The 27701-nt window shown below is 35.3% G+C and overlaps 2 protein-coding genes across 8 annotated transcripts in view; one reads left to right on the top strand and one right to left on the bottom strand.

Moving 5' to 3' along the window:
• LOC120624860 (facilitated trehalose transporter Tret1-2 homolog) overlaps positions 1–26609 on the top strand; it is a 64774-nt gene extending 38165 nt beyond the window's left edge. For 2 of the 3 annotated variants that reach the window (XM_039891600.1, XM_039891601.1), the window contains exons 2-5: positions 4480–4579; positions 19925–20054; positions 22576–22761; positions 24094–26609. In XM_039891600.1, coding sequence (XP_039747534.1) covers positions 4480–4579; positions 19925–20054; positions 22576–22761; positions 24094–25247 — 1570 coding nt within the window. In that variant the 3' untranslated portion in view covers positions 25248–26609. Of the gene's footprint in view, positions 1–4479; positions 4580–10816; positions 10975–19924; positions 20055–22575; positions 22762–24093 lie in introns of those variants that run through there. The other variant, XM_039891602.1, reaches the window with a different exon arrangement.
• Positions 1–27701, bottom strand: part of LOC120624859 (neurobeachin) — a 619299-nt gene that overhangs the window by 55113 nt on the left and 536485 nt on the right. The window lies entirely within an intron of this gene.

Below are 27701 nucleotides of genomic sequence, written 5' to 3'. Positions count from 1 at the left end.
AGCGTTGATTTTTTTTACATATTAATGAGCTAATTCATTCAATCTAAAAATAAAATTACTCAGTTAAAACTTAAAAGCATGTCTCTTCTTCTCTCTCCTAAGGTGCATTTGGCCACAAAAACTTGTGTAATATCTATATCAGTTTACATAATGTTATAATATATGTCTATCGATTTATATAATAGTATGCATATCTACTTCTACATTCATACCTAAGCCTTATACAGAGCCCTGCTGTGTACAGATCTCGTTTTGTTGACGGAGATAGAATGTAAGCTTGGACTTATCTGATACCCAATGTGGATGGTACTTGGTCTTTTTACCGATTTTTATCACGATTCCTCTCTAGGTGATCGGGTTAGAAAAATCGGGTGTCCCGAAAAATCTATAAATTCAAATTACAATACCACTTTTGAAACATCACGTCTGTGTCTACTATCAGTTCGTAAGGCAGATTGTACCGATTAGAAATGTTTTTATATAGCTTGCGGGAGAGAAGAGTGAAGCTAACTGCTTCTAAGCAAACGTGTCATTAACCAAATACTTAATTATCGTATTGTAAACTATAGGCCGGTACTTAGAACTTCGTGACAGATAAACCCAAATATAAAGATTATTGCCCTGACCAGGTAGCAAATCCAGGAATCTTCTAACATTTAATCGAAGTATCTACTTAGCTAACTACTAGATTAGTTAACAAATTTTGCATGCATATGCTAATTATCGTACGACACCGCGACGTTATTAAGAGATAAGGCTGACCGGATAATTCAGCTTTGAGTTGACAATGGGAACTCTGTGATAAAACGACGCAACCCCATTGAGTTTGAGGAAACATTTAAAATTGAAAATACTTTTTATCAGAGGTTGAGAGTCGGTTGGGTCAATGAACTGACAGGTTTACAAGATTTTAAACTTACGTACGTACGTACCTAGAAATCAAATCAAATCTGATTTCTCTATCGCTGAGATTCGTGTAACACTAGATATGCCACTAGCTCTGACATTCAAGTGACAGCTGTATCATCACTTGAGATTTAAAATCTAGCTATACAAAAAAAGACCGGCTGTAGAAACTTTCATTTTGTTGGATAGGATTTTAACCTGATTAATACTGTTTTATCTATGTACATCAAAAAACAGCAAAATCAATCTTAGCTCAATTTATTAATAACCGAAACAACCGGGGATGAATTCGTAATAGCTATACCTAATATCAATGTAAAAAAAAAAGTGTGTCTTTCTCTGTTCCTCTGTTCAGTTTAACAACAGGTCCGATCTTAATGAAATTAATAAAAAATATAAATCTTGTAACCTGAAGACACAAAATACCTTTAACCAGAACAATACCCGGGTAAAGATCTCATTGGAATAAAAATAAACTCTGGGATCTATGCACGATTTTAAAATAGTCATCGAAATAACTTGCATCGGAAACTATAAAATAATTTGTACCCCGAGAATATAAGCTGTGTGGTTTGATACATACGGTATAACATACCAATTGGAGTATGATGCCGCATTAACTTTAAAAATAGCACTTTAATTAGGTGTAACTAATAATAATAAAAAATGCACCTACCTTTACTACATGATGTATCATTTGAACAAAAACATTTGACATGACATAAACATGTCGCGACAGCACCGATAAATAATGAAGACCTCTTATGTTAATTAAAACATTGACTCATCTACCTAACTGTATATAAACTGTAACGATATATATTTCGCAAGTGTTTTTATTAAAGACAAATACCTATTTCAATGAAATTTTTCGCGACACTGTTTAATTGTATTTCTAAAAGGCGATTAGAGTATAAAGTATTTTTTAACGTACCCAACTGCGTAAATATAGGGCTAGGTAACGTCGAAACATACTCGTAGTTACTCAGAAACTGATACTCATATTCAAAAGTAATTTTTTTGATTTACAGGCATTAATAAGAATTAACGCGTCGTTAAAATTAACGTCTAAAAGTGGTGATTCTTCGTGGTAATTAGATAAGCCGACGACGTCAAATTCTAATTAAGACTCGGGATTTTAGCTGAGCATAGATTCAGCATTTCTTGATGATGATGACGATAAACTACAATTCAATGAGTTTCTGTCCGGTTTCCAAGTGTCTCATCGAACTAAGATTTTATAGTAATGCGTGGTTTCCTGCAGATAAATAAATGCACATATGCATGAAATTAATACAGTTCAGTGTCATTATATGATTGTTAGAACTACCCCTTTAAACTCATAACTGTCATCGACAGCCACGACATCCAAACCAAGTGTTTTTAATAATTTTGTGTCTTTGTCTTAGCTATTCTTTGAAACGGCAGAACGTATTAAAAACAGGACATTTACTTCTATTTACCGCGGGTAAGAATGAACTGATTTCTACGATCCTTATTCCTAATAAGACGATTTTGCTTCTTTACTGCGGAAAAAAGGAATACCGAAACTCTGCATGATATATAGATTATTTCTAGAGCGTTAATAAATTATCACGAGTCCGTAAGGTCTAGCAAGAGATGGTATAGGTATATCGTATCGAAGGTCTTTGTGAACATATAAAGGGCGGTGAATATTTCTATTATTATTGTTGCTGTGACCTCAAACCACTGATAAAAGTACGCTCCTGACATAAAGGCACATAGATCAGTTGGTATTATATGTTAATTATTGTGCACTCTGATAATATATCACTACGTATGAAGTGATAAATAATTATTTGTTATGCGATTAATGTATTAGAAACGTGACATTTACTTAATGAAGTTAAAAAATATTCATTCGTTCTTGATAGCACGAGAATTAAACTACTACAACTAGAAACTAGACTCAAACTCTAAATCAATAATAGAATCGAACATAAATTGATAACATATGCGTATTGTCTGCATAAAACAATTTTAGAGGGAGTAGGAACTTTAATAATATGACGATACTTAAAGTAATTCTGCACCAAACATTATATAATACCTGAGCGCAAAATAAAATTAAAGGTTTATGAACTCAATATGTTACAATAAATTTGATGAATTCTCTAATGATAATGATGGTTGGCACTCAGTGGCGTGCACTCCATACATGAACAAAAGCACTGCATACCCTAAAATTTATATATAACTCGTATAAGAGGATGATTTTGCCGTTTTATGCAAATTTCCTGCTGTATGCATACCCTGGTAAGAAACCCAGTGCACGCCACTGTTGGCACTTATAGGCCGTTTTAATCTGCATACAAGATTTAATATTGATAGTTAAATTGTAAACTATTGCGACCATCTCTGTTGCCGAATTCTTAGTAAGTAAAGTACTTTTATAAACGGTGGTAGAGTCACTCTGACGTTCTGGACACTGTGGAAGATATGTGATGTTCTTTTAGTTTATATTATGTACCTACTCTCATCTTTACGGGTACTCTTCTTATAGTTTTTGCGCTCGCCCCATCTCCCCAGTGACGCTGTTACAACCCATCAACATGGTTATCAGCTACTGTCCTTCCTAAAAGCAGTAGTATTTTTATTTTGAAGTTACATCTAGTAACTCTTTATTAAACTTATATTACTTACATTTTAACAGACTTTGTCAGCATTTTTTGTTATTTGGAAGGGCTTAATATATTGTTGCTGCTATTTAAATTTTATAAAAATCTTTCGAGACGGAGAACGCAACACTGAAAAACACATGCAATCAGTGCGTTGTTAAATTGAATCGTTAAAATCAAGAATGTTTTTATTTAACAAAATGAGAGATTGCGTTTATAACTCCTAACAATACAAAATTACAAAATAACAACATTAGTGTCGTTGTCAAAGATTATGTTTTCATGTCAATATGTTTTCTCACATCTATCATATTACTATAGTCGATCTATTCATTGAGGAAATGGCGTTGAATATATTTATATCTCTACCTTTTATAAGTACAACTAGATCAATACAACTTCCTTTCTATACCTACTTACTCGTAGCTACTAGGAAACAAACACTAACATGATCTGTGTTGAGGAAGTGAACGTAACATATTATGAAAATCTATCTGTAAAATCTGTAGGTATGTAATAGTTTACTATTTTACATAATACGTTTACTATTTTACGTAATTTTACATAAACATCTCTATTAAATAATACGTTGCTTTGTGAAACTCATGAGAGAAGTTTTTCAGAACGGATGTTTTTTGAACGGAATTTGAAATTTTATAGATTCCGAACACAAGCTCTTGTTTCTAGTTTGGCTCTCATATACCAGTTTTATCTTGTGAAAATTTTGGAAATTGCGGGTATTACGCAAAACAAATTCCAACCGTTGGAATGATTCGGAGACGAGCGTAGAGATGTGGCTGAATAATAATAAATAAATTAAAAGGCACCACAGGAAAAAATTTCGAGGTATCAGAAATTCTACGCAGACGACGTCGTTTGCTGGGATCCTTTGGTTTTTCTATAGATAATTATAGTAGTATTACTTTACTTTCAGGAGGGTAGCGGCGGCGCGGTTCAGCGGACGACGCGCCCGCACCATGCTCGCTAGCATTAAGGGCTTCTGGAAGGCGTGCCGGTATGGGGACCTCTACATGGTAAATATTATTTTATACAAATAAAGAACTCATTGTTATAAATGCAAATGCATACGTATGGTCCTGTCCTACACTCATTAGGTCAGCGCCATCTCGTTGTATACCCATGAACTACTACGGAACACGTACGTCTCATTCAAGGTACGAAGAAAATACTAGCTGTATTTTCCTTCCTTGTTACAAGAAAGCTTGTGACAGAGCAGGGATGGTATTCCATTTAGGGATTGTATTCTGTTAAATTGTATTGTTAAGTCGTCGGCAAAACAATAATGCGCCCCCGCCTGGTGCTCTTTTTATTTTTTAGCACCATAAAGTCGGTGTCATTTCATGTATTCAAATGACCCTACACACGCAGTATAACAATAAGTTTATGCATTTACTCTTGTTTTGGTGTAAATATGAAGTTACAGTTTAACATTCTTTATTCTAAATTACATAAAGATGATACTTTAAACGCGTACATTTTCATTTTAGTGAGATGATTGCAATAACTTATTTACGCTACGAAGGGTTCCGAACGCAACCAGTGGGCTAACTAACATTACAATATACTCAGGTAGGTATTCTTTAAAACGACAGACCTTGTAGACCCTATAAGGATTGTATTAATTTGAAAAAGAATCGTCAAAACTATCAACTTAAAAGAACTTACAAATGTAAACCTAAGTGACGGAACCGTTATTTAATTTTTAGTTATTTAGTTATTTAAATTTCAGTGTTTTTTAACTATACTAAAGAGTAGATTGTTGGTTCAAAACGATAACGAATTTCTCTGTAACAAGGTTTAAAACCAAATACACCATAAATGTATTTGGATTTTAAAGTTATTTTTGCACCTATTAGGTAATTGTGGGTGTACGTAATACATACAAGATTTTATTTCCGATTAGGTTTTTTTTATTTATAAATGAGTTTAATATAAATACATCTTTATTTTATTTAATCCTATAATTGTACAATTCCGAGATAGGTTTGCAGAGCATAAACTATACTATATATTATCACAAGTTAGTCATAAATGTCGACGGCTAAACATGCTCTTAGGGACCGGGAAAAAGAGTATCGTTTATAGAAAATCATTCGATACCCGACCCGAGACCCGAACCCAGGTCCTCGTGATCCGTAGTTGAACATGCCAACTAATAGACCGACGAGGCAGTTACCTACAATACGAAACTGCATATAGGCACGTACTTCTGTGTATTGTGTAATAGGTAGCAAACAATAATACATCCTCGTATCTATATAGGAAAATACCTAAACAATATTATGAAAACAGTTTAAAATATGTTTTACAAATACAAAAGCAAAGATCTAAAACTAAAATCATGCTATTTAAATTAAAAAATAACAGTTGAGCAATATTTATATATATTCATACAGTAGTTATGAATTCCATGCCAATCGACCCCGCACCGGTAAACGCAGCATTGCTCGAGCCCCAACGAGGTTGACCGAAGACATCAAACGAGTCGTTGGGAGCAGTTGGAAATAAGTAACCCAGGATCGTGGATGTTTACTATGGCCAAATTTGGACGTCAAACGGTTGAAATGACAATGATGAGTAGTTATAAAAGATGCGATTATTGCTATCTCACCTGGTGAAGAAATTTCTATAACTTAAAGTGGAATTAAATATAATAAATACTCCTATAAAGAAGCCCCTTCTATTCATTCTCGTTCGTGTGGTCAGGGCTCAGAACACCTTTTCAAAATTTGTGTTTCCGGTAATTTATTAACTTAGGTACGAGAGTACTAGTAGCCTCGAGCGAAACACGTTTGTTATCCCCGGTACACTTATAGCGGCATAAATGGTTTTGTTTCTTCTACATGATGAAAGCTTTAGGTGAGCCAAATGTTATCAAGACGGGTGCAATAGTTGCTCCAAACATAGTAAATAGACAAACGGACACTTAAGCATTCATATTGTAAATATGGAATATATATAAAGTAACAAAAAAGTATGCAAAAAAAATATGTGAATAGGTACAAAGATATAGTGTAATGATATTAGACAACTTTTTTGTTTCTACAGTAACTGTAAAATTATATTTAGAAGATCGCTTGTGTATTATTATTTTGTTAAGGAAATCATAGTAAAAATCATAGTTCCATAAACCCGATCCATAATATTAATTGTACCTACATAGGTATTCGATATTAACATTAAATGATAAATGTGATACATGATCATTAGAATGATGCAATTAAGTATAGCGCCGCGTGAGACAAAAACCTGTGCCTAGCTCTAACAAGGTTATCAGACTCCGAAGGTCCTTTATATCTGTGAATGCATGTGAGTGTGAGAATCGGCGTATGCGCAGTGAAACCGTCAGCATATTTTTTACGTGCCACCTGCAATATCAAAGCAGCGAACATAACATTTGAATAACGAATCCTATCCTTCGTTAGTGTAGCGTAAAAGTTCATTAAAATCTTGAGGTGATCTTAATAAATAGCCAGAATGCAAAGAAAAGAACATCTCTGGGCTGATTTTGCAATCGGTAGATAATGTGCAACATCTGTTAAAACGTCTTTATTCCATAGTTAGGAACTATTTGGTGATAGTACAATCAGCTCGTAGTTGAAAAAAAACAATAATATTCATGTGATAAAAAAATATATCACCATAAGTGTTGACAAATACAACAGTTTTACTGACAAGAACATAAGCATTATCACTTCCGGTGATAATAATACGCGGACGAAAACACGCAACGGCAAAAAATGATCGTAATCCTTGAAACTATCTAAAGGTGTATTCAGATACACTTACATAAACCGCACAATGTTACCGCACAGCTTACAAAATGCATGCCAGTTTGAATTCGAGATTAAACAAAAATATAATAAAAAAATAAATAAAATAAATAATAGATGGGGGATCTATTATTTATTTATGGCAGAATAATGTTCTACTTGTAAAGTTCTTTTATTTGATATCCGTATTGAGGGAGTTGTGAAAAAAAAAATGTCATTCGATATTTCGTCGTGGCAGCCGTCAACTGAAATTTGAAATTTGTCATAGTGTATATTCCAGCCATTGCGTAAATACTACGATTATTTTTGAGGACTGACAGCCAATTTGCATGCTTGACATGTGACATGGTATCAAATTTACTGTACAACTGTACAACTTCAAATTACGACTGTAACATACTTAATAAGGATGATTAGTTTGATCTTGAACTGGCGTTTTTGAACAGACACAGCGACAGGATTTGAACTATCGATAGGATCCCGTCATTAGGGTTCAATATACGGAGATGCAAATAAACGTTAATTAAAGGGAGCTTGTCGTTACTACGTAGTTTTAATTACTAGCGTGTGTCCAGTTCATCTTATTGTCCAGTGTTTTTGCATGATACTTGCATTATCAAGTATGCTTAGGTGTTCATTTGATGCGAGTTTGCGAAAAAATATATTGTTACGATGAATGTTAAATTAAAAAACGAAATGAGTTTTTATTCAAACGCTTTTTTTATTTATATTTTTTTTTTTTTTGTGACGATGGTTATAAAGTCACTAATTGTGTTACTAGTAAGTATGTGGTTTGGAGGTGGGATTCACTGAGCACATGCTTAAGCCACTACCTTTAAGTTTATTTTATCGGATATATATGGTAATTACATCATTATCGTTACCCTTTAATAATAATAATAAATTTATTTAATTCATAGTATTTATAAAATTAGAAAAATTTAATAAACACTATGAATAAGGCTAAGCTTAGTGTTTATTAAATTAGAAAGTGCAATTCGCAGCGATTATTATAGGCGAGTCTGAAGAGACATACATTATGGTCATGAGCAAAGCGATCGGTGCGTTCTTGAACTTGAACTGGCGCGCTGACCATTGACAGTGACTGTATATAGACGCGAATGACCGTATAATACCGCGACCTACGTTACTTTATGTACCCCTAGTAAATTGTTGCGGTGCTGTCAGAGTAGCTCATTATTATCCTTCTCAAACTATCAATGTCCCACTATTGGGCACAGTGGTATTTTTTTATTTAACCCTGTATACGCAGTATACATATAAAAAAGAAAAGCGTGCGTCGACTATGAAGCGAGTTCCATTATTTTTGTCGATCTGAAAAGTCATCAACGCGCTAAATTTTCACTACAAAATATCCGTCTCACTTTACTATCCGAGTATGAAGAGTTTTGACTTTGACTTTGAACTTGAACTGAACAAATGCAATGATAATAACTGTCAATGCCACGTCATTACCACATTACGTCAAGCAGCCGAGCGGAAAAGTGCACACCTTAGCGTTTGTGCATTTTATGTGTGCAGATTACGGGTAGGTATTCGTTTATCTAGTAGATGTAGGTCTTGTGGCACCATGTTCGACTGTGGAGCACAAGTTCCATTCCTGTGTCGGCCCAACATTGTTAGTTGATAGGGTGTTCTTGTAAAAAAAAGAAGTGCGTTTTATAAATTAAAATATCACTTGCCTCAACGGTGAAGGAAAACATCTTAAGAGTTCTCTAAACGGGTACACGGGTTTTCCTATCCCACACTAAACAAAATTAAAACAATGTAGTTACCAAGTCATTAGATTATAATCGATAGGCGACTCATTAAATGTCTCTATTGCGCGTAGGAGGTAGGTAGCTATAATTAAACGATTGATTGCTGTCTGTGAGGACGCGGTGAGTGTATTCCACTACGCGTTAGCCCTTGACTGATACCTCACCTGTTGGTAAATAATGATACAGTTTTAGATAGTAAGGGGCTGTCCTGTTAGGAGTGATAACCGAGCGTTATATCTCTGCAGTTATGTTAAATCATATATCATATAATCTACGTCCACGAAGGGTAAGGCCACAGCAGCGTATAAAAAAATAGCCTTCATACAACTGAAAACAAAACGATGTTGCTCCATATATCTGTCAAATCTATGAGGTCGTCGCCAATCCAGTAGGTACCTTATTAGTTATAACCCATTGTCCATTAGTACTCCGAGCTACTCGTATATGGCTCTTTCGAAGCTATTTCGGTTAACTCTGGTAACTCTGGTACTTCTATCGATCAACTTTCTGATATGATCACGTAGAGTTACTACGCTTCTCTCTTATATAATACACAAATAGCCCTGATGGTCTTATTAAAAAATATGTCATAACCTAGGTATATTTACGCAGAGCGTTTTCGCGCTCTGACGTTTGAAAGGTGTTGTCAGTTAAAGTGTCTGACTTTACGCCACACGAAGGGCTGCGTTTTTAACTACAATGATACCTACATCAGTATTCAGTGTGAAATCACACAGTGCAATACGAACGCATAGTGTACGTTTTCTCAATGAAATTATTGACGTAATGTATATAGAACTAAACCAAAGACAAGTTTAAAAATAGAATAGGGATAATTTAATAGATTAAATTATCTTTTTTATCAATGTAATGGTTAGCGCATACGGTAACGGAGGGCGCCGTGACCTTGCCGTATTACTTCAGAGTTAGTAAAAAAAAGTTTTATTATCACGCGGTTGCCGCTATAGTTGAATAAAAAGGTTAAGCTAAGTTTTATCAGTTTCTTAGCAAACACCAATAGTTCTGTTATTAGGCATCTAGTTGATAAAGATGCAGCGTGGTGGGTGTATGCCCAGCAATGGGACACTACCAAGTCGTCATCAAAGTCGTCATCACTACAGTGCCGCCAAGAGAGTTCTAGTACGATGCTGCGTAGAAACCGACTAGAAGTATCGGTTAAATATAACCGCCATACCTCTAACAGGTTAAGTCACTGGCGTAGACTATCATCATTTATCATTAGATGAGATTTCAGTCATAAGCTAACTTACATTCGAATAAAAACACAGTCTACAAATGGACTGCAGCGCAAAATATACTATTTAAATACAGTAGAGTTTTGGTAAAAGCCGACATCGTTTCGACAGCGCCACGTACTAGTATATAAATTCTATGTAGGTCCCTTCTTCTTACGCTAGCTATATGTTTAGTCACGCCGCACTAGCTCGTAAATATCACGATACTCTTTATGGAGTGCAGGAGTAGAGGATATTATTATTATGATAATTAGCATAGTTACAGTGAAATGAAGCAGAGAGATGGATATTAGTATCTGCAAATAATCAAAAATGCGAAGTGTTGCGCACCGTCCCGTCACCGTGTGCGCTAACCTTAATAGCACCCACTGTTATATATGATGACAATAACAAAAGATTAAACAATTAACTTTAAGTGTTCTGTAGACAACACAATTTATTTCTAGAATATTATTCCGAAATCAGTTAGTGAATACTAATTAATGATTGTGTAAAGGTAAATTAATTTATAAAGTTCAGAATGGCTGAAATATGCGATGAAGAATGTTAGGCTCGGTATAATATGAACTGCAGTACATTAAAGCCGACACAAAAATTCGTAAGTACATTACATCAATACAAAACTGTAGCGTTTTTGTTTAAGTAAACTAACTTGCCACCTAACTATTTATTCTATATAAACGTTTACCATAAAATAGGGAAAATGGGAAAAGTTTGTGAGCTAGCATCAATCCGCAGGTGTAAACAGAGATGTACGCGAGCGTTTTAACTGTTTTAGGATAAATGCACTGTATACAATAATGAGGGTTCTGTATTTTATTAATTCTGTGGACAAGTCCTTGCAAAGTATGTCAATCCAACAAGTCGCGACTCTTTCTGTTTCTCTTATTGCGATATAATTTTACGTTTAATAATATCACTCCTTTAACTTGTCTTGCCTTGTGAAAAAATAGAAGTGATATCATCTATCTATCATCGTCAGACTACTACTATTCATGCCCAACTATTGGATACGGGTTACTTCCACCACGTTGTGCAAACCGGGTCGGTCGAAATTTCGAATATATTATACTTGTTTAGATCCATATATTTACAGACCTGTCACTATATTGCCATGAAGTGCTATAATTAATTTTAAATTAAATACAGATTGCACAATATTATACAAGTGATCGTTAGATATAATTATATTCTTACCTATTTACCTCATAACATAAATATTAGACAACGGTAACAATAATCCAGATATCTTCATAATATTATGATTATGGATAAACTGGCTCCTATGTAAAAACTTTTATCATAAAATTTCATCTGTCTGGCGAGTCTGTGTGTATAGAAAAGGAGGACCCAAGATGGTATCGGAAAACTGGAAAATAGCGTGGACGAATTCGTGTCCAACAACAAGTTTATAATATTTGTGTTATTGTTTTGGGAATACGGAACCAATTTAATCGGAACTATTTTTTGTTACCTACTTAGTTATTTCCTACCTTACATAAATAAAAATAAGATTGACACTTATCCAAATAATACCAGGCGATTATAAGCTTCTAGAGTTCGACATCAAAAACAAGGCCAAAGTTTACATAAAATTCTTCCGATAAATGTTGGCCTGAGGCTCAATCTATGTGAATCTACTAATACAAACTTTTTTATTCCATCCATGATGGGCCTGTCAATATGTTATAATTAGGTCGAGAGTTTGACAAATATCGATGCATATAAATATGAAAAGATTTTTTATAAAAAACTGGCATGGATTTCTCGGATTCTTTCGTTTTAACAGTTTCCATGGCACAAATAAATAAGTTGCGCTTCTCTAACTTGAATATCCTAGTGTCTAACACTCACTCGTCGTCAGACTCCATAAGTAGTAAAAACTGCTAGTGACACACAAATTAATAATAGAGGAATGTCAGTGTTCCAGACACTGAAGTATGTACTCTTTCGTATGGCTTACGAAAGAGTTACGGAAATAATGGAACTTTAAAAGCAAAAATTTAAATCGGAAATTTATATAGTGCTAGCTATAAACACTATTATTAGTCAGACAGCCCGTTTATAAGTTCTAATAAAATTATACAAAAGGTTCGTTGACCTAGTTACATCGTTCAGAAAGTTGATCGCTATATAAGCAGTGTATGAAGAGATGAAAATTCAAATAAGTAGTAAGATTTAATTGTACCTTTGCCTACCAAAACCTCATTAATGGAATAATTTCTTAGAAATGACATGGTTATTAACACATATTATGACCTTACATTCACTTGTTTACTACAGAGCTAGAGCAACTAGAAATGCTTAAAAAAGTTGCTGTAAAATATATCCAAAACTCTATGGGGGTGACATTAATTTAAAAATAAAAAACAATTAAAAAACCAGCCCCTGATTTACCATTTTTGTAAAATATTAAAAATACGATTGAAGCGTACATTGGGGTTCAAAGGTGCTGGAATGGCGACCCCGCACAGGTTAACGCAGTGTTGGTGGGCCCCCGACGAGGTGGACAGACATCAAACGAGTCGCTGGGAGCCGCTGGAAAGAAGCGGCCCAAGACTGAGGATTTTAAAACTCCCTACAAAAAAGTTATGTCCAGCAGTGGACTTCAATCGGTTGAAGTGATGATGATGACGACGACGATTGAAGCGCTCTCTTCTGACATATGTCCATTATATAGAAGTATTACGTTCCTATGTTATGGCATTTAAAATTGTCGTAGTTGTCGCAGCCGCAAACTTTAAAAACCGAATATAAGTACCGCCTCCGTCCCGCCACGTCTGTCAGTTTGGCTTGGCAATCTCGAAAAATATTGAATATCATCAACACGCTTCTTAGTTCACTTAGATTATTATGCCATGTTAGTGATAATAACAAATGTCGAAAGTCAAAGACAATTATTTCTTTATTCAAATAGGCACATAGATGGAACTTTTGATGCGTTGATTACATACAGAATGTGTACATAGTAATCAAATTAATATTATATATTTATCATGCTATAGTTATGGACGGCCGATTTGCGCAGTGAGCATTGACTCCGTTTTCTGAGCCATCAGCTGTGGGTTCGATTCCCAAAACTGAAAAATGATTTTGTGATGAACATGAATGCTCTTCAGTGTGTTAGTGTTTTTCTGTATATTATAAGTATTAATGTTTAAAAATATTCACCAGTTATCTAAGTACCAATAACACAAGCTACGCTCACTTTGGGGCTAGACGGCGATGTATGAATTGTCGTAATATATAAATAGGTGGTGGGGAAAACGGAAGCCGGAAGGGCATTCCAGATAATGGCGGAGCTTATTATAAACTAGGAAGCAAAGTAACACTTTTAGTGGCTGTATATCAGCGATCAAAGCCATTATAGCTGCATAAGCACCTTGGCCTCGCCATTAAATATTGGAGCACAGGCGGCCAAGCTCCAGATACTCATAAATGGTGCTCGAATGCGCAAATCTAGAAACATTGAGATTTATTTCGATACAGTCGGGGTTGATCTCACTGTAAGTACACAATTATTTTTAATTTTTTTTAAAAGCGTTATTATTAAATAAATTATATTTAAGCCCACCAACCCGCGTTGGAACAGCGTGTTGGGTCTATGCTCTAAAACCGTTTCTCATATGTGCCCAGAAGGTGGGCGGTAATAGGCTACGTATGATGATGGTGATATTTATGCTTACGAACCATTTATAATCGCTTTGATGGTTTCAAAGCGCGAATAAATCGTTTATACTTTTTGTTATTATTATTTAGAGGCAATAATGATACTCGTTAACTAAACACTTAAGCTATGTAGGTTTCAAATGTGCCCTGATATTTAACGAAACCCGCACTAAATTCAGAGAGGTTTTGTTTTATCACAATTCACCGAAAGATACTCATTACACAAGCCACAACACAACCCATAACACAAGCCACAACACAACCCATAACACAAGCTACGCTTACATTGGGTCTAGATGGCGATGTGTGTATTCTTTAAGGTCTTTGTATTTCCAGTGCGTGGGTGCGTCCCATCTTAGGCCACATCTGCACTTTCCATAGGTGACAGTGTGTTTAAGCGTTGGTTCATCAACAGTAAAAAAAAATCCTAATCAGAACTTGAATTATAAATGCGAAAGTGTGCGTGTGTGTGTGTGTCCTTAAATAATTTTTGGCATAGAGTTAGTTAAAAGTCTAGTCGAGTCGAGTCTTCTCAACTTTTGGTGGTTGGTAGCGTGTCGGAAGCATTCCACCATAGTTTTCTGGGTCAAAGATTTCACCGTATCTGTGTATCGAGTAGGGGACTACCAATCATTCAATCGACCCCTCAATCCTTTAGATGTTTTTAATGATCAGATCCAAATACTCTCGACTGAACGTCCGTATATAAAAAATACTCTTTCTTAGTAAATGGGTTCAGGTATTGAGTACAAGAGTGACTACTTTGAGATTTGACACAGCCTCTCTTCTCGTACGGGAAAGGCATGTAGAGCTTATGTACCCCTCACACCATTTTACCATGGATTGGATTTTATCATAATATAATCGCAGGATATAATTTTTGGTAAAATATGAGACGAATAAATATTATTCCATTCTTGTTACACTTCAGCATTTGTAGCTTTGTTAGATATATGATTTTCCGGTTATTCTATAACAATTTAATAATGTACTTATAATTTAAAAAAAATGTACAGTGAAAATTGCTAATAATAATCCATTTATTTACGACCAATTTAACACTGTAACATCTTTTTTACGAATTTAACTAGTACACTATAAAAAGTGTCAAACATGTCATTTTTTATCTGCACTTGTAACAATAAAATAATTATCAGTTTTTGCGAGGTGCCTGTTAAATAAAAATAAACACTTGACCGGGTAGTTACCACGTTGCATCGTTTAATTAGGGTTGCTGCTATTTTTCGAGACAAAAATCCAAAATAAAATATTATTAAGGAGTGTTGTTTTGATCCTGAAAATGGACATAGGCATTTTTTTAGCTAAAATACTGTATGTTTACTGGAAGTTGCTATTATAAACGCGAATTAATTCAATGGCAATAGCTAATAGTCTAATAAATAAAAAAAGCATATGTGTGGACTACACATATTACTTTTTAATATTTATCTCCTGATAAAAAACATTATACATAAATGAGAAGAAGATGGTACTTAGACATCAATTTCGTGGTCCTTAGTTTGTAAGACAATATTTTTTTTATATTAGTTCTACGCTGACGCAATTCGTTCTACTGTGATACAATAAAAGTAAAAGGACATTCAACTCGACCTATTCCATTCTTGATTAGAGACACGGATATTTGCACTGACCTCTATTTCTAACACCCTGGCCTGACTGTCCATAAACTAATGATAGTTTGTTTTTTGTCGCTATCGCTCTTCTCGGTAGAATCTGCTTTCCGAGTCTGCTTTGAGGTAAAACACTTGACGATTCAAAAGTGCTTAAAACTAGAAATTTGAATCTGAATATAACTGTTGTTAGTGACATGCTTTCCGCCTGTTCAGTAGTTTCCTATCAGTTCAGTTTAGAGTTGCTGCTTAGAGACCTATTGGGGCTATGGATTCAATATAATTGTCTCCTACATACGATGTCGCGTAGTAATCGACTAGTGTTATGTGATGAATATAACTGCCATACCCCTAACAGGTTAGCTCGTTACCATCTTAGAGCGCTAAGCGAAGAGAGACTAACTTGTTGTGAAATAAAAATAAAATACTAAAGTTATTGGATATTACGGGGTGATTGCTTGTGGCAGCCCTCGATGTAATAGTTGTTTATCACCACAATCACGCCGCCGGCCGGTTCCGGTGGTTAGGCGCGATTATTATGTATTAATGAGTAGCACGCCATTTTGCACAACTGGGAAGACACATTTCACGTTGTGAGGAAAATTTTCGCTCCGCAGAGCTATATGATCAGATATGATATTATCAACAATGTCGCAGTTTTATCAAATTATCGCAACAGTATTATCATACACGGGGCGGAGTGGCCTTCTAGCGAGAAATCACGAATCAATCAATTACATTGACTCAGGAATTGTTTTTTGTTAGTGAAACATCTAGAACGGTTTAGGATGTCTGTAGGTAGATAGTATGCTTCCTTTCCTTCGGAATTTTAAATAAAGAAACTATATATAATATTTCTTCCTGAATATTTCGTTTCTGATTTTGCCACACTTTTTGATTGTGCCATATTTATTTTCTTTAATAAACCATTATCTCTAGGTATACCGCAGGAAACGGAAACTGGAAATTCGATGGATTTTAATAATTATGTTTATTATTCGCTGCTATCCCTGAGTAGGTTCATATACTATGAGAATATTCTAGAATAAGTCTTTTACGCAAACCAAGTCGTTGGTAATTTGTCCCCAGCTGTATTATCAGATAGTTTAATTAGCCGTGCAATCGTAGATAGTAATCTAGCGACGCGCTCATGTGTTTCTCATACAATAAGATTAGCTAAGATGACACTTATTAGTGGAGGAGCGACCACGTGCTGATACGTGAAGGAACCCGGCTCACGTTTAATGTACTCAAAGATGTATAAAAACATTATTGTTGTAAGAAACATAAACGAAGCTTCCGGAACGCTGCCTAATAGAGATGGATTAAACGGGTTACGCTAACGAAACCGGAACATGTACTGTAAGACATCATCATCATCGTCGTCATTTCAACCACAGGACATCCACTGCTAGACTTGGGTCTTTTGTAGTGAATTCCACTCGCTACGTTTTTGCCCCGCTTGTAAACCGCGACTATCTGCGAATCGTTTTACGTCGTCTGGTCACCACGTCGGGGAAATCTAGCAAGAAGACTGCGATTTTCAGAGCGGGGTTGCCACTCCAGTACTTTGGGACCCCAGCGTAAATCGGTACTCCGAGTTAAGGCTATGGTTTATGAATTTGGTTATAGCAAACATCTCACTACCGTGTAATTCTCATGTAATGTACGCATCAAAAGTGCCACCTATGGGCCTACTTGAATAAATATATTTATGACTTTGACTTTTATGTGCTCTGAAAATTACCATTTCAGCTTCGCGACTGGTTGAGCTATGTCAGTAACTCTGGACTCTTTTACGTACCTATCTGCTCATTACTAAGACATATTTAACTAATTACAATTCGTCCTTTATGTTAAAAAGCTCATTGGCATTTTTTAGTCCAAATTTCCTTAGTGGCTGATGACCAAAGTCTTAGCACAATGCGTGTAGTCACTGATGATTTATAACTCCGAAATGTGGCCCGCTCTAGCTATGGTCTTAAATACAGCTCTGGAGTCTCTCAACGGGCCATGGAAAGTTGATAAGATGGATAAGACAAAGTATCTCTACTTAAATAAGGAGATCCGTGGAAGAACTAGAGTTACTAACATAGATTGACGAATCGCGAAGCTAAAAAGTTGCGATGGGTTGGGCACCTAATCGAAAGACCAATAGATACTAATTATAAGCGTTGGTAGACCACAAAGTGGCCAAAGATTTCAAAGTAGTTACAGGGAGACGATGCACTAAAGCGAAAACCTGTACCAAAATATATGTCCTACAGTGGAAGTGCTTAAGTTGAAATTATGATGCCAAAAACTAAAAGACTAATACTATTGCATGGGAAGCCATTCAATATCTTCTGTGAACGTTCCAGTAGCGGAGTTATTGTACACTGAATTTACCTTCAGCTAGTTTCCAGTATATTTATAACGTAAATGTGTGGTAAAAGCTGAGTGAAAGAAAAAGTTGGCTGTACGCATACTTCTAAGAATAGTTTTCTGTGGGTCAACGCGCTGTACGTAATGCGCAGTTGTTTTGAAGCTTATATCGGGGTTCATTCTTGTCTCATCATCATAGACGGCTGACGGCATTTTCAGACTAGTTAGAATCATAGCTAATAATTATGTTAGTGGAGTGGTGGATATGTGGCACATACAGTTCGTCCAGGATGTATACAGTTATGAATCCTTCCAAAACTAGTAATAAAAATTAAGAAATCCCTACAAACGTATGTAATCCAAGCCTGGCAGTGGATTACCATTGGTTAAAATGATGATGATTTGAAAGGATCGTCAAATGCGTTGGTAAAAAATCTACTAACAATCTAGTAACAGTTAACTAGGTAACGTAAAGCGTGAAGCCGTAAACCATTACAAATTGATTCGACGCTATGACTGATATAGGATAAATCGAGTATGAAGTATGAATATTAGAAATTAAATAGTAATAAATAATAATAATTTTACTACATAGGTAGTAACTAATAATAGCTTATCTCACTTTACCAAATTTTATTTTAATTTTCACCAAATTTTATTTTAATTTTCACCAAATTTTATTTTAATTTTCACGAAAACGACTCGTATCTAACGAGTCGTTTTCGGAAAAGGTTTATGTATGGTTGTAGGAAATATTATATTAAGCTGTTCCGTTTGTCTTATTATTTTATTTATTTATTTATTTATTCCCATCTTACATTTTTAACATTACAGGAATAAGTTATCCTAATACCACAATGCAGCATGTTATGTAAATTTTAATAATATATATAACTACTAGCTGTTGCCCGCGACTTCGTCTGCGTTTGATTTTGTTTTTAAAGTATTCAGTATCGCTAAGCTTTAAATGAGTATAGTAGTATATATATATAACATGTGACTGCCAATTAATTACAGACAAATAATTTGAAATAAAATAAAATTGCGACTATAATTAAAGATCTAAGCTATCCTATCTCTTAAGTTGGACCAGACTGCTCACGGTGTACCAATTTAATTTTAAATCGGTTAAGTAGTTTAGGAGTCCATCGAGGACAAACATCGTGACAGGAGATTTATATATATTAAGATAGTGTACATGATAAAATCCAAATCGCTATATTTGTGAGTTCACTCAGAGTGCAACAAAATAAATCCGTCTTCTCGGCTATCACATTGAGGGTACGGAGTGCGCGCGTCAGTGGCGCCTCCTTCAGTAGCTTGGTGCGCCCGTTCGGCACCGCAAATAATTATGATATTAATATAATTCTCAGCCTATCAAAACCTTCTACAAGTAATGTACGTATTTAGCAAATTTGGATATTGCACTATCCCGTTTTATGTAATATGTTTCTTAAACCAAAGGCTGTCTGGAGGAGATCGCTGCAAGCGATAGCCTTTGTGCATATGTTTGTATTATCGTTTATAAAGACTTCTTCTTCTTCTCCATCGACACACCAAGCTGATACCATGCGAAATTGTGGGCTAAATAAACGATTATTATCGCATCATAGTAATAATAACGCAGATTAACGTCCTGAAGTTTTAGCTGAGCAATGTGGGGTATTGGACAACGCTATTTCCTAACTTTAGACTTGTACATACGGATCATTTATTGTCTAAAACCCCTCATTCCTACAAACAAACAATTTTGACCCGACTGCGAATCGAGCCTAGGTCATCAAAATTAACCGCTATCAAACACCCTAACCACTAGACCTACGGAGCAAGTAGTAATATCGAAATCGAAATATTTTAATTTACCAGGCGTGCATAAATTTTCAGGTGCTGGCGGCTCTCGCTGCGCAGTCTATCAACATCTCGGTGGGATTCTGCCAAGGCTTCTCAGCGGTTCTGCTGCCCCAGTACACGCATGAATATCCGGCCATCACTTATGAGCAGAGCTCATGGATCGGTAAGAAATACAAACTCATCTTTTACTGGATTCTAATAAAGACCGAAAAACGTAGCTTATGTCAGCTGAATTCTATCCTCATGTATGAATGAATTGGTTGTCTCTTTGTTTGTTTAATAAACCACGGCTATAATACTAAAACGAGAAAAAACTAGTTAAAAAATACAGTAAACTATTACTAACTATTTAAATTTTTGTCATTGCACTTGCTATCATCTGTTCAGGAGTTCCGTTCTCAATTTTCGATTCAGATCTGTCTTAGATTTATTTACACTTATTTATTTATATGTTTGGAAACAACTAGAATGTACTACCTTACGGGGAGCACACTTAAGCATTTTTTTAAATTAATAATATTTTAATGAATTAATAAAATTCAAAATTAAAAATTTATTTATTTCAAGTATGCCTAACATAAGCACTTTTGAAACCTCAAGTCTGTCTGTGTGTAGTGACTCTACCTCTATATAAACTAATAAACTTCTCTTTATAGCCCTTTGAAAGCAAGAACTCCTAATAATATCTGTAATACTAAATACAAATAACATCTAAATGTCTCAATGCAATATGAATGTTTCAATAATGTCTTATAGAAGCATTAAGTGTTCCTAGTAAACCGTACCATTCAAATCTATATTAGACGCGTGCTAAACAAAGAGAATTGTCTATTTATCATTTCTCCTGAACTTAAGGCGCAGGTACCTACTTGAATGACGTCTTTCGATCACGTAACATATTTATTGTTTGAGATTAGAAAATATTTGCTTTTCACTGTAAATGCATTTAGTGATTCAGGTAATAAATAATTATTTATGTCATAATAGTCATAAAAAGATTTAAATTATACCGAAATGTGTATTAACCTTGAACCTACAAACAACAAGATGATACAAGACAAAGATCAGCAACATTGTTAAAATTACATGTCATATTATTATAACTTTATATTTTGTGGATGTAAAATTTATTTCACGACCACCCTGGCGTAGTTGTCAGCGCTGTGGTGTTAAAGTGGGAGGTCCCGGGCTCGATCCAATGAGGAAATTCGGGAATTTATAATTTATTTTTAAATTTAGAATTTTGTTGGCCCGGTGGAGCTTTCCACCGCCTTCCAGAGCCTTCTTAGGCTGTAGGTAGTTACCGCCCTACCGACAAATAAGAGCCACCAAGCTATTTAGCGTTCCAGTACGATGTCCCGTAAAAACCGATTAGGGGTATGGCTTATATCGATAAACGAGAAGTGGATATAAATAGCCGCCTTACTCGAAATGGACATACGAGTAAGTTAGTGGCATCTGCATATCGTTTGCGTAAGTTGCGCTTCGCTTATGAGGCGTGCAAAAGGTTTAGTGTGATGTCAACAGTAATCGCTTTAATTCGTTATGATTTGAAGTAAAAGCATAATATTAAATATATAATATAATTTAGGTATATATAAATACGTGACGAATAAATGCATTATAAAACTCGCTACTTATTAACTATCATATTTTACATACAAATACCATAAATACATAGAGAAAGTGGAAAAGTCAACACTCAAGCGACGGGTGTGCAAACATCTGATAAGGTTATTTGCCTGTTCGCTCAACGAGAGAGGCACTTTGGCTCGATAACGAGCAAAATCGGGCACATTTATTTGCAGGCACGTTTCGCTAATGGAAAGGGCTCAGTGCGGTATGAATAAGGGATTAATGTAATTAATACGATCACATGAATCGGTTTGTTTATTGATTGACTAAAAAACTCAACACTAGATCTCCTTTATTGTGGTGAGCTGATAATATATTGATACTGTAATGATGATATTTCTATAGGTACAAATTGCTTTGAAAGCTGATGGATGATAAGTTAAATAAATTTGAATTGGATTAAATTGTTTGGACAAAAAAAAACCTTTTTTGTATAACCTTGTAAAAAGCAAGAAATGGTAGCGGGCTAACCTGTCAGGGAGTATGGTAGTCATACCCCTAATTGGTTTCGAAGCGAACCTGAACACTAAATCGCTTAGCGGCACGTCTTTATCGGAGGGTGGTAACTAGCCACGGGCAAAGCCTCTCACCAGACCAGAGAAAATTCAGACATTATAAATTTCCAAAATGCCCCTGCCGGGAAACGAGCCCGGGACTTACTACTTAAATTTATAGTGCTCACCGTTGTGCTCACCGTAGTGCCAGGGAGGTTGTCAAGATGGTGCCAAGAAAAACGTAAAAATTACTAAGTCTGGATATACTTTTTGTATGCTGCCCTTTCCATACGACGTTTTTCTTAACCGTTAAAGCAAGTAATACTTGATTGCTTGAAACGTACGTAACATAGAAAAGTTACACCTCGGCCTCACGTTTGGAAAACCGAAGCTTTGGGAAGCTTACTCACTCGGCTATCCCCCTCCATCAGATCGAATCAGTTTTATTTAGGAACCCAAAATAAACGCGGACAAAGTCGCGGGCAACATCTAGTCAAAACTATGTTTCAAAATGAGAGTATATATAAACTAACGTATATGTTTTCTGGATTCCAGCCAGTCTCGGTGTGATATCAAACCCAATCGGGGCTCTACTGGGCGGCATGATGGTGGACGCGGTGGGCAGACGCTTGCTCCTCCAGTCGATAGTTCTGCCGAACCTCATCGGCTGGATGGTCATCGCCTTCTCTGAGACCTATGTCTTCTTGTGTGTCGGCAGATTCATCACTGGCTTTACTATTGGTAAGATCTAGTCATATTATGTACCCTTTTCTTTATTTATCCTTACCAGTTACCTTAGTACCAGATTTACCGCTCGCAATCAAGCAGTTTTTTTCGGGTATTAACCACTCAAATATCGGAGTAAAATCGATCTTATTTGCAACGTGTTAAGGATCCAATATATCTAGAATTACTTTAGGCTTTGCCAGAATGTAAAACAAAAATCAGTACAAGATTTGCGACTCTCAAACGAGTGACATTAGGTTCATTTTACTTTGACGATTTAGAATTTAATACTCGAAATTTAATCTCGATTGCGAGCGAGCAAATCTTGTACTAAGACTGCAGGACTTAAACTTCCTAGCCTCAACCAGCTTTGTGTTGGAAAATTCGTCACTGGATTTTCTATTGATAAGAGTCGGACACATGTAACTTCTTTTTTATTTAACCAGGACCTTCTCCTTTATTTATAAATAATTGGCAAGCGTAGCTTCCTAATTATTTCAAACACTTTTTATCAGAAAATCGACGAATTCAAGCTGCTGGGATGGCGACCTTTCATCAGAAAACACAGCGTTGGTAGACCTCGATAAACGATGCAATCAAAATATGAATAATATGCATTTATTAATATGTAGCAGAGATGAAAGTAACTTAGGACAAGTATAGATATGCTTACCAGATACACCCATCCAGAAAAGTGATTTATACAGGTTTAGTACGTGTTGATAGGATGTCAACTACGATGCAAGTTCTACTGCTCACGGTTTCACGCTATTCCGTGAACAATATTCGTTTAATTCAAACTAAGAATGTGCAGTTCGTGCGCAAAATAATCGAAGTATATCCTGTGTAAGATACAGACTAATAAACATCTATTTTTGAGTTTACCTTCAGTTTTTTATTTGAAGATGTTTTGATGGCTACACCAAAAATAATAATGGAATTTAACATTATATGCCAAATTGTGTTTGTTTGTTTATTTGTTACCAATGAATTTAAGCGGTTAATAGATACTAATGAAATTTGGCAAAGGCATCTTGCATTGTTGAGAACATAACATATTTTACTAATTTTTTTTTGTATTCTTCGGATTCTGATTTCTTTTTGCTAGCCAAAGTTTATCGTTAGAAGGTAGTATTGCATTGATCGATACCTCTAACAATCAAATTTTTTGGTTGTGGGCTGTATTTAAATGATACCTAACGCACATGGAATATTTTACTAAGTGTCTTAAAACCTGTTTACTGTTTACGCTCAGAATATTTTTTTATATTGCTACCCCATTTTTATTATACTAAACAAAATACGTCTGCAACTACCTAACGCTAATAAATCATTTTTTGTTTCCAGGTATGTCAACAGTGTCATACATTTACGTAGCTGAGATCACAACACCGGAAAAACGTGGTGTCTTGAGTGCTCTAGGCCCAGGGTTAGTCTCGACGGGAATATTCATCGTATATTCTCTGGGAGCGTTCGTGCACTGGCGTAAAGTAGCCGCCATTTGCGCTGGCGTATCTCTCCTAACACCATTCCTCATGTACTTCGTCCCAGAATCACCATTATGGCTGGCATCCAAAGGACAGATGAAAGAAGCTTACAATTCAATGTTCTGGTTGAGACAAAACAACAATACTGCACAGCAGGAGTTAATGGAGTTCACCAAAGACCGCAAATCTGACGAATCCATGACTTTCAGACAAAAGATGGGACTATTTAAACGCAGAAGTGTCCTGAAGCCGTTCGCATTACTGATAGTATTCTTTATGTTCCAAGAGATGTCTGGGATTTACATAATTTTATACTACGCTGTGGACTTCTTCAAATCAGTCGGCACCAGTGTTAACGAGTTTACAGCTTCCATAATCGTGGGTGGAGTACGAGTTTTTATGGGTGCAGTTGGAGCTTGTCTTATAAACAGCTTTAGGAGAAAGACTTTGGCCGCAGCGTCTGGACTTTTGTTAGGATTCGCGATGTTAGGTGCAGCGATATGTGACAGTTTAAACGGACCTCCTTTAATGAAGCTAGCTTGTGTTTTACTCCACGTGTCGTTTAGTATGGTTGGGTTTTTACAGCTCCCTTGGATTATGTCTGGAGAGCTATACCCCCAGGATATAAGAGGGGTTATGTCTGGCGCGACCTCTTGTTGCGCTTATGTCTTGATATTCTTTAACATTAAAACTTATCCCCAATTAGAATATTTATTGACAAGCAATGGTACTTTATACCTCTTTGCTATCTGCGCAATTATAGGAGCAGCGTACTGCTACCTGTTCCTACCGGAGACTAAAGGCAAGACTTTGAATGAAATAATGAGACAGTTTGATGAGGAAAAGAAAGATGGCGATCCAGAAGTCGGATACGTAAAGAAAGTTCTAGAAGGGAAACCGGTACAAAGAAGGCACAGTGCTGGGGCCTCAATATCTTTGGAAAAGAGTAAAGAGTTAGATAAAGAATGGATGCAAAACACTTGCGAGAAACAAAGCAATAGCCATCGTGAGTAGAAATTCTATTTTATCGAGTGTGAGTTTTCAAGTTAACAAACGTTACTTTGGAGATGCGATAGTAAGTCAAATTTGTTTATACGTCAGAAAGCCAAGAGTTTTAATCGTTGCTTAGTTTATCTTCCATGGACTCGTACATTAAACATCACACGTCCTCGCATCTAATGCATCGCTAAGATCATGATTGTCCTTTTGGAATCAATCTTTCTCATGTGCTTGGATATGTATAAAAATATAGATTAAACATCTCCTATGCTACGTTTGTTATACTTACACATAAGCCACTGATGGTTAAGTAGGTCCTAACGAAATTTTGGTCTTTTGTGAAGTGGAACTGTCTGCTCAACTAATTTAGAACGTGGCATACTTATAACACGCCACGCGATACAGCGTATTGAGTCATCGTTAATTTTGTTAGTGATTGAACTCATAACACTTTTACTCCATTTACGTATTTCAGTCAATAGGAATAGACTTTTGTTAGTATAAAAGTTTTATGCAAACTCTTTAAAGCAGTGAAAACAGTATTACGGTCGTGATTGCGATTTGTGACTTTATTTATTTCTTACGCAGTAAAAATTGATATGGCGATATAAACGACGTGCTACATTAAAATTCAGATTATCAAAAGTCGCGTAGTATGGCCGCGACTAGCGTGTTATAAGTATGTCTCCAGGCTTATGTTTCATTGGAATGCGGAGCGTCGAATTTATATGGTGATTTCTACTTGCTTTTAAAAATGTAATAATGTTAAGTGTGATTTTTTACCAATTAAGTAAAAGCCTGCATTAGAGATAACCACTCTTAATATAGGTTTTGTACGCTCGCTGTAGTATCGTTTTCGAGTAACGAAACTGTCATTTCAGAGTAAAAAGGAACTTAATGTTAACGTTATAAAATTCAAATTCTAACGCACTCGAGTGGAGCGTGCCATTATATCAACCCTTTATCGGCCACTACAGGGCACGGGTCTCCTTCCACAATGAGAAGGTGTTAAGGCCCTACTACTAAGCTATACGGCCGCCATTAGTTCTCTACATTCATCTTTGTGTTTCTATTCTTGTTTTATTTCTCTAACTTTGTAGTTGTTTACAAAAAAGATTCTAACTAAATATATTTGCGACTCTATAAACAGTAACATTAAGTTAATTTTACTTCGACGTTGCTGTTTTTCGATACGTATGCTTCTTTACTAAGGGTTTATATAGGTTTATATGTTAGGTTATACAAAATATTTAATGTGATCAGTATTATAGGTAATGAGTGACTATTGAGTTAAGTATAATAGTGTTAGTAAGTGATACATTCCATTGTGATAGTTTTAGTGCGTATACGAGGTTAATAATAAATAATTAATTTTAATTTTACTCTTGTTACATTTAACACAGACTTCTTACGTCTTAACTATTTTCCAACCGTACGATGTATTTTGTTATTTTATGTATTCACTCGTATTGAAAAATTATAAATTGGAAGGTTATTGACTCATTAAGAAAATCGTCAATCTTTAAAACTACATATTCGAAGATAGGGGGACTGGAGCATCCTCAGGAGATGTTGTAAAGTTGTTTGTGTTATTCTTGAAAATTGTGAAGTTTAGCAATATAGCAAATTAAGCTTAATTTCCATAGTATATCATGGAATTTAGCAAAGTAACGCCAGCTTCTATCCAAGATTTAAAAGTGAATGTAATAAATATGGCAAGTTGCGGGCATAAGCTAGACGTTACACTATTCCAAACAAACACTTAAGGCAGAAAGGTTATCAAAGCTGTAAAAAATCTAGAATTGAGAAAAGCTTGTACACACTACAGCTGTTTTACAGCTCTCTAAACTCTTTTTGCTAATTATTTGTGCGAGTTTTTGATACTTTCATAAAAAGTTTACTGTTCTACACTTGAAAAAAAAGAGTTTTGTATTAAACAATAGATTCCTATATCAAATCACGATGTTCAACCACCCATATAGTATTCAAGTGATATTTACAATTTTTTATGAATTTAAAATGCATATAAAAAAATTCGGCCTGAGCGCTTTCTCCAATCCAATTAAGCTACGGCTACGGCTGTTGATGCCGAAATTAGTATATGCCTTTCACATCAGTCTTATAGCGACTGTAGCGTCATCTAGTAGGAAAATTAACAACTCCTCCAAGTTTAGGTAAAAACACTAATAAAAATTATAAAAATTATGATGTTTACAAATTATTATTTAAATATCAATCCAATGCGGTTATAGTTTTAAGATGTAATAATTTATTTATATTATGTTATAATATTTATAACTATTATAATAGTTATGTGATTTAAGTCAATGAAACGTTTTGTGTGATATTAAAGAGTTGTTTTAGATGTGTGCATTTTATTTATTTTAATAAATGTCAGTTTCTTCACGTAACGTATTGGAAATTTGAAACACAAAAAATATATAATATTGCACAGAATTATAAAAATAT

Source organism: Pararge aegeria, chromosome 7, assembly GCF_905163445.1.
Source record: "Pararge aegeria chromosome 7, ilParAegt1.1, whole genome shotgun sequence".
NCBI classification, from domain to species: Eukaryota; Metazoa; Arthropoda; class Insecta; order Lepidoptera; family Nymphalidae; genus Pararge; species Pararge aegeria.
Note: the sequence above shows the minus strand (reverse complement) of the source record. Positions and strands in the feature narration are given on the sequence as shown.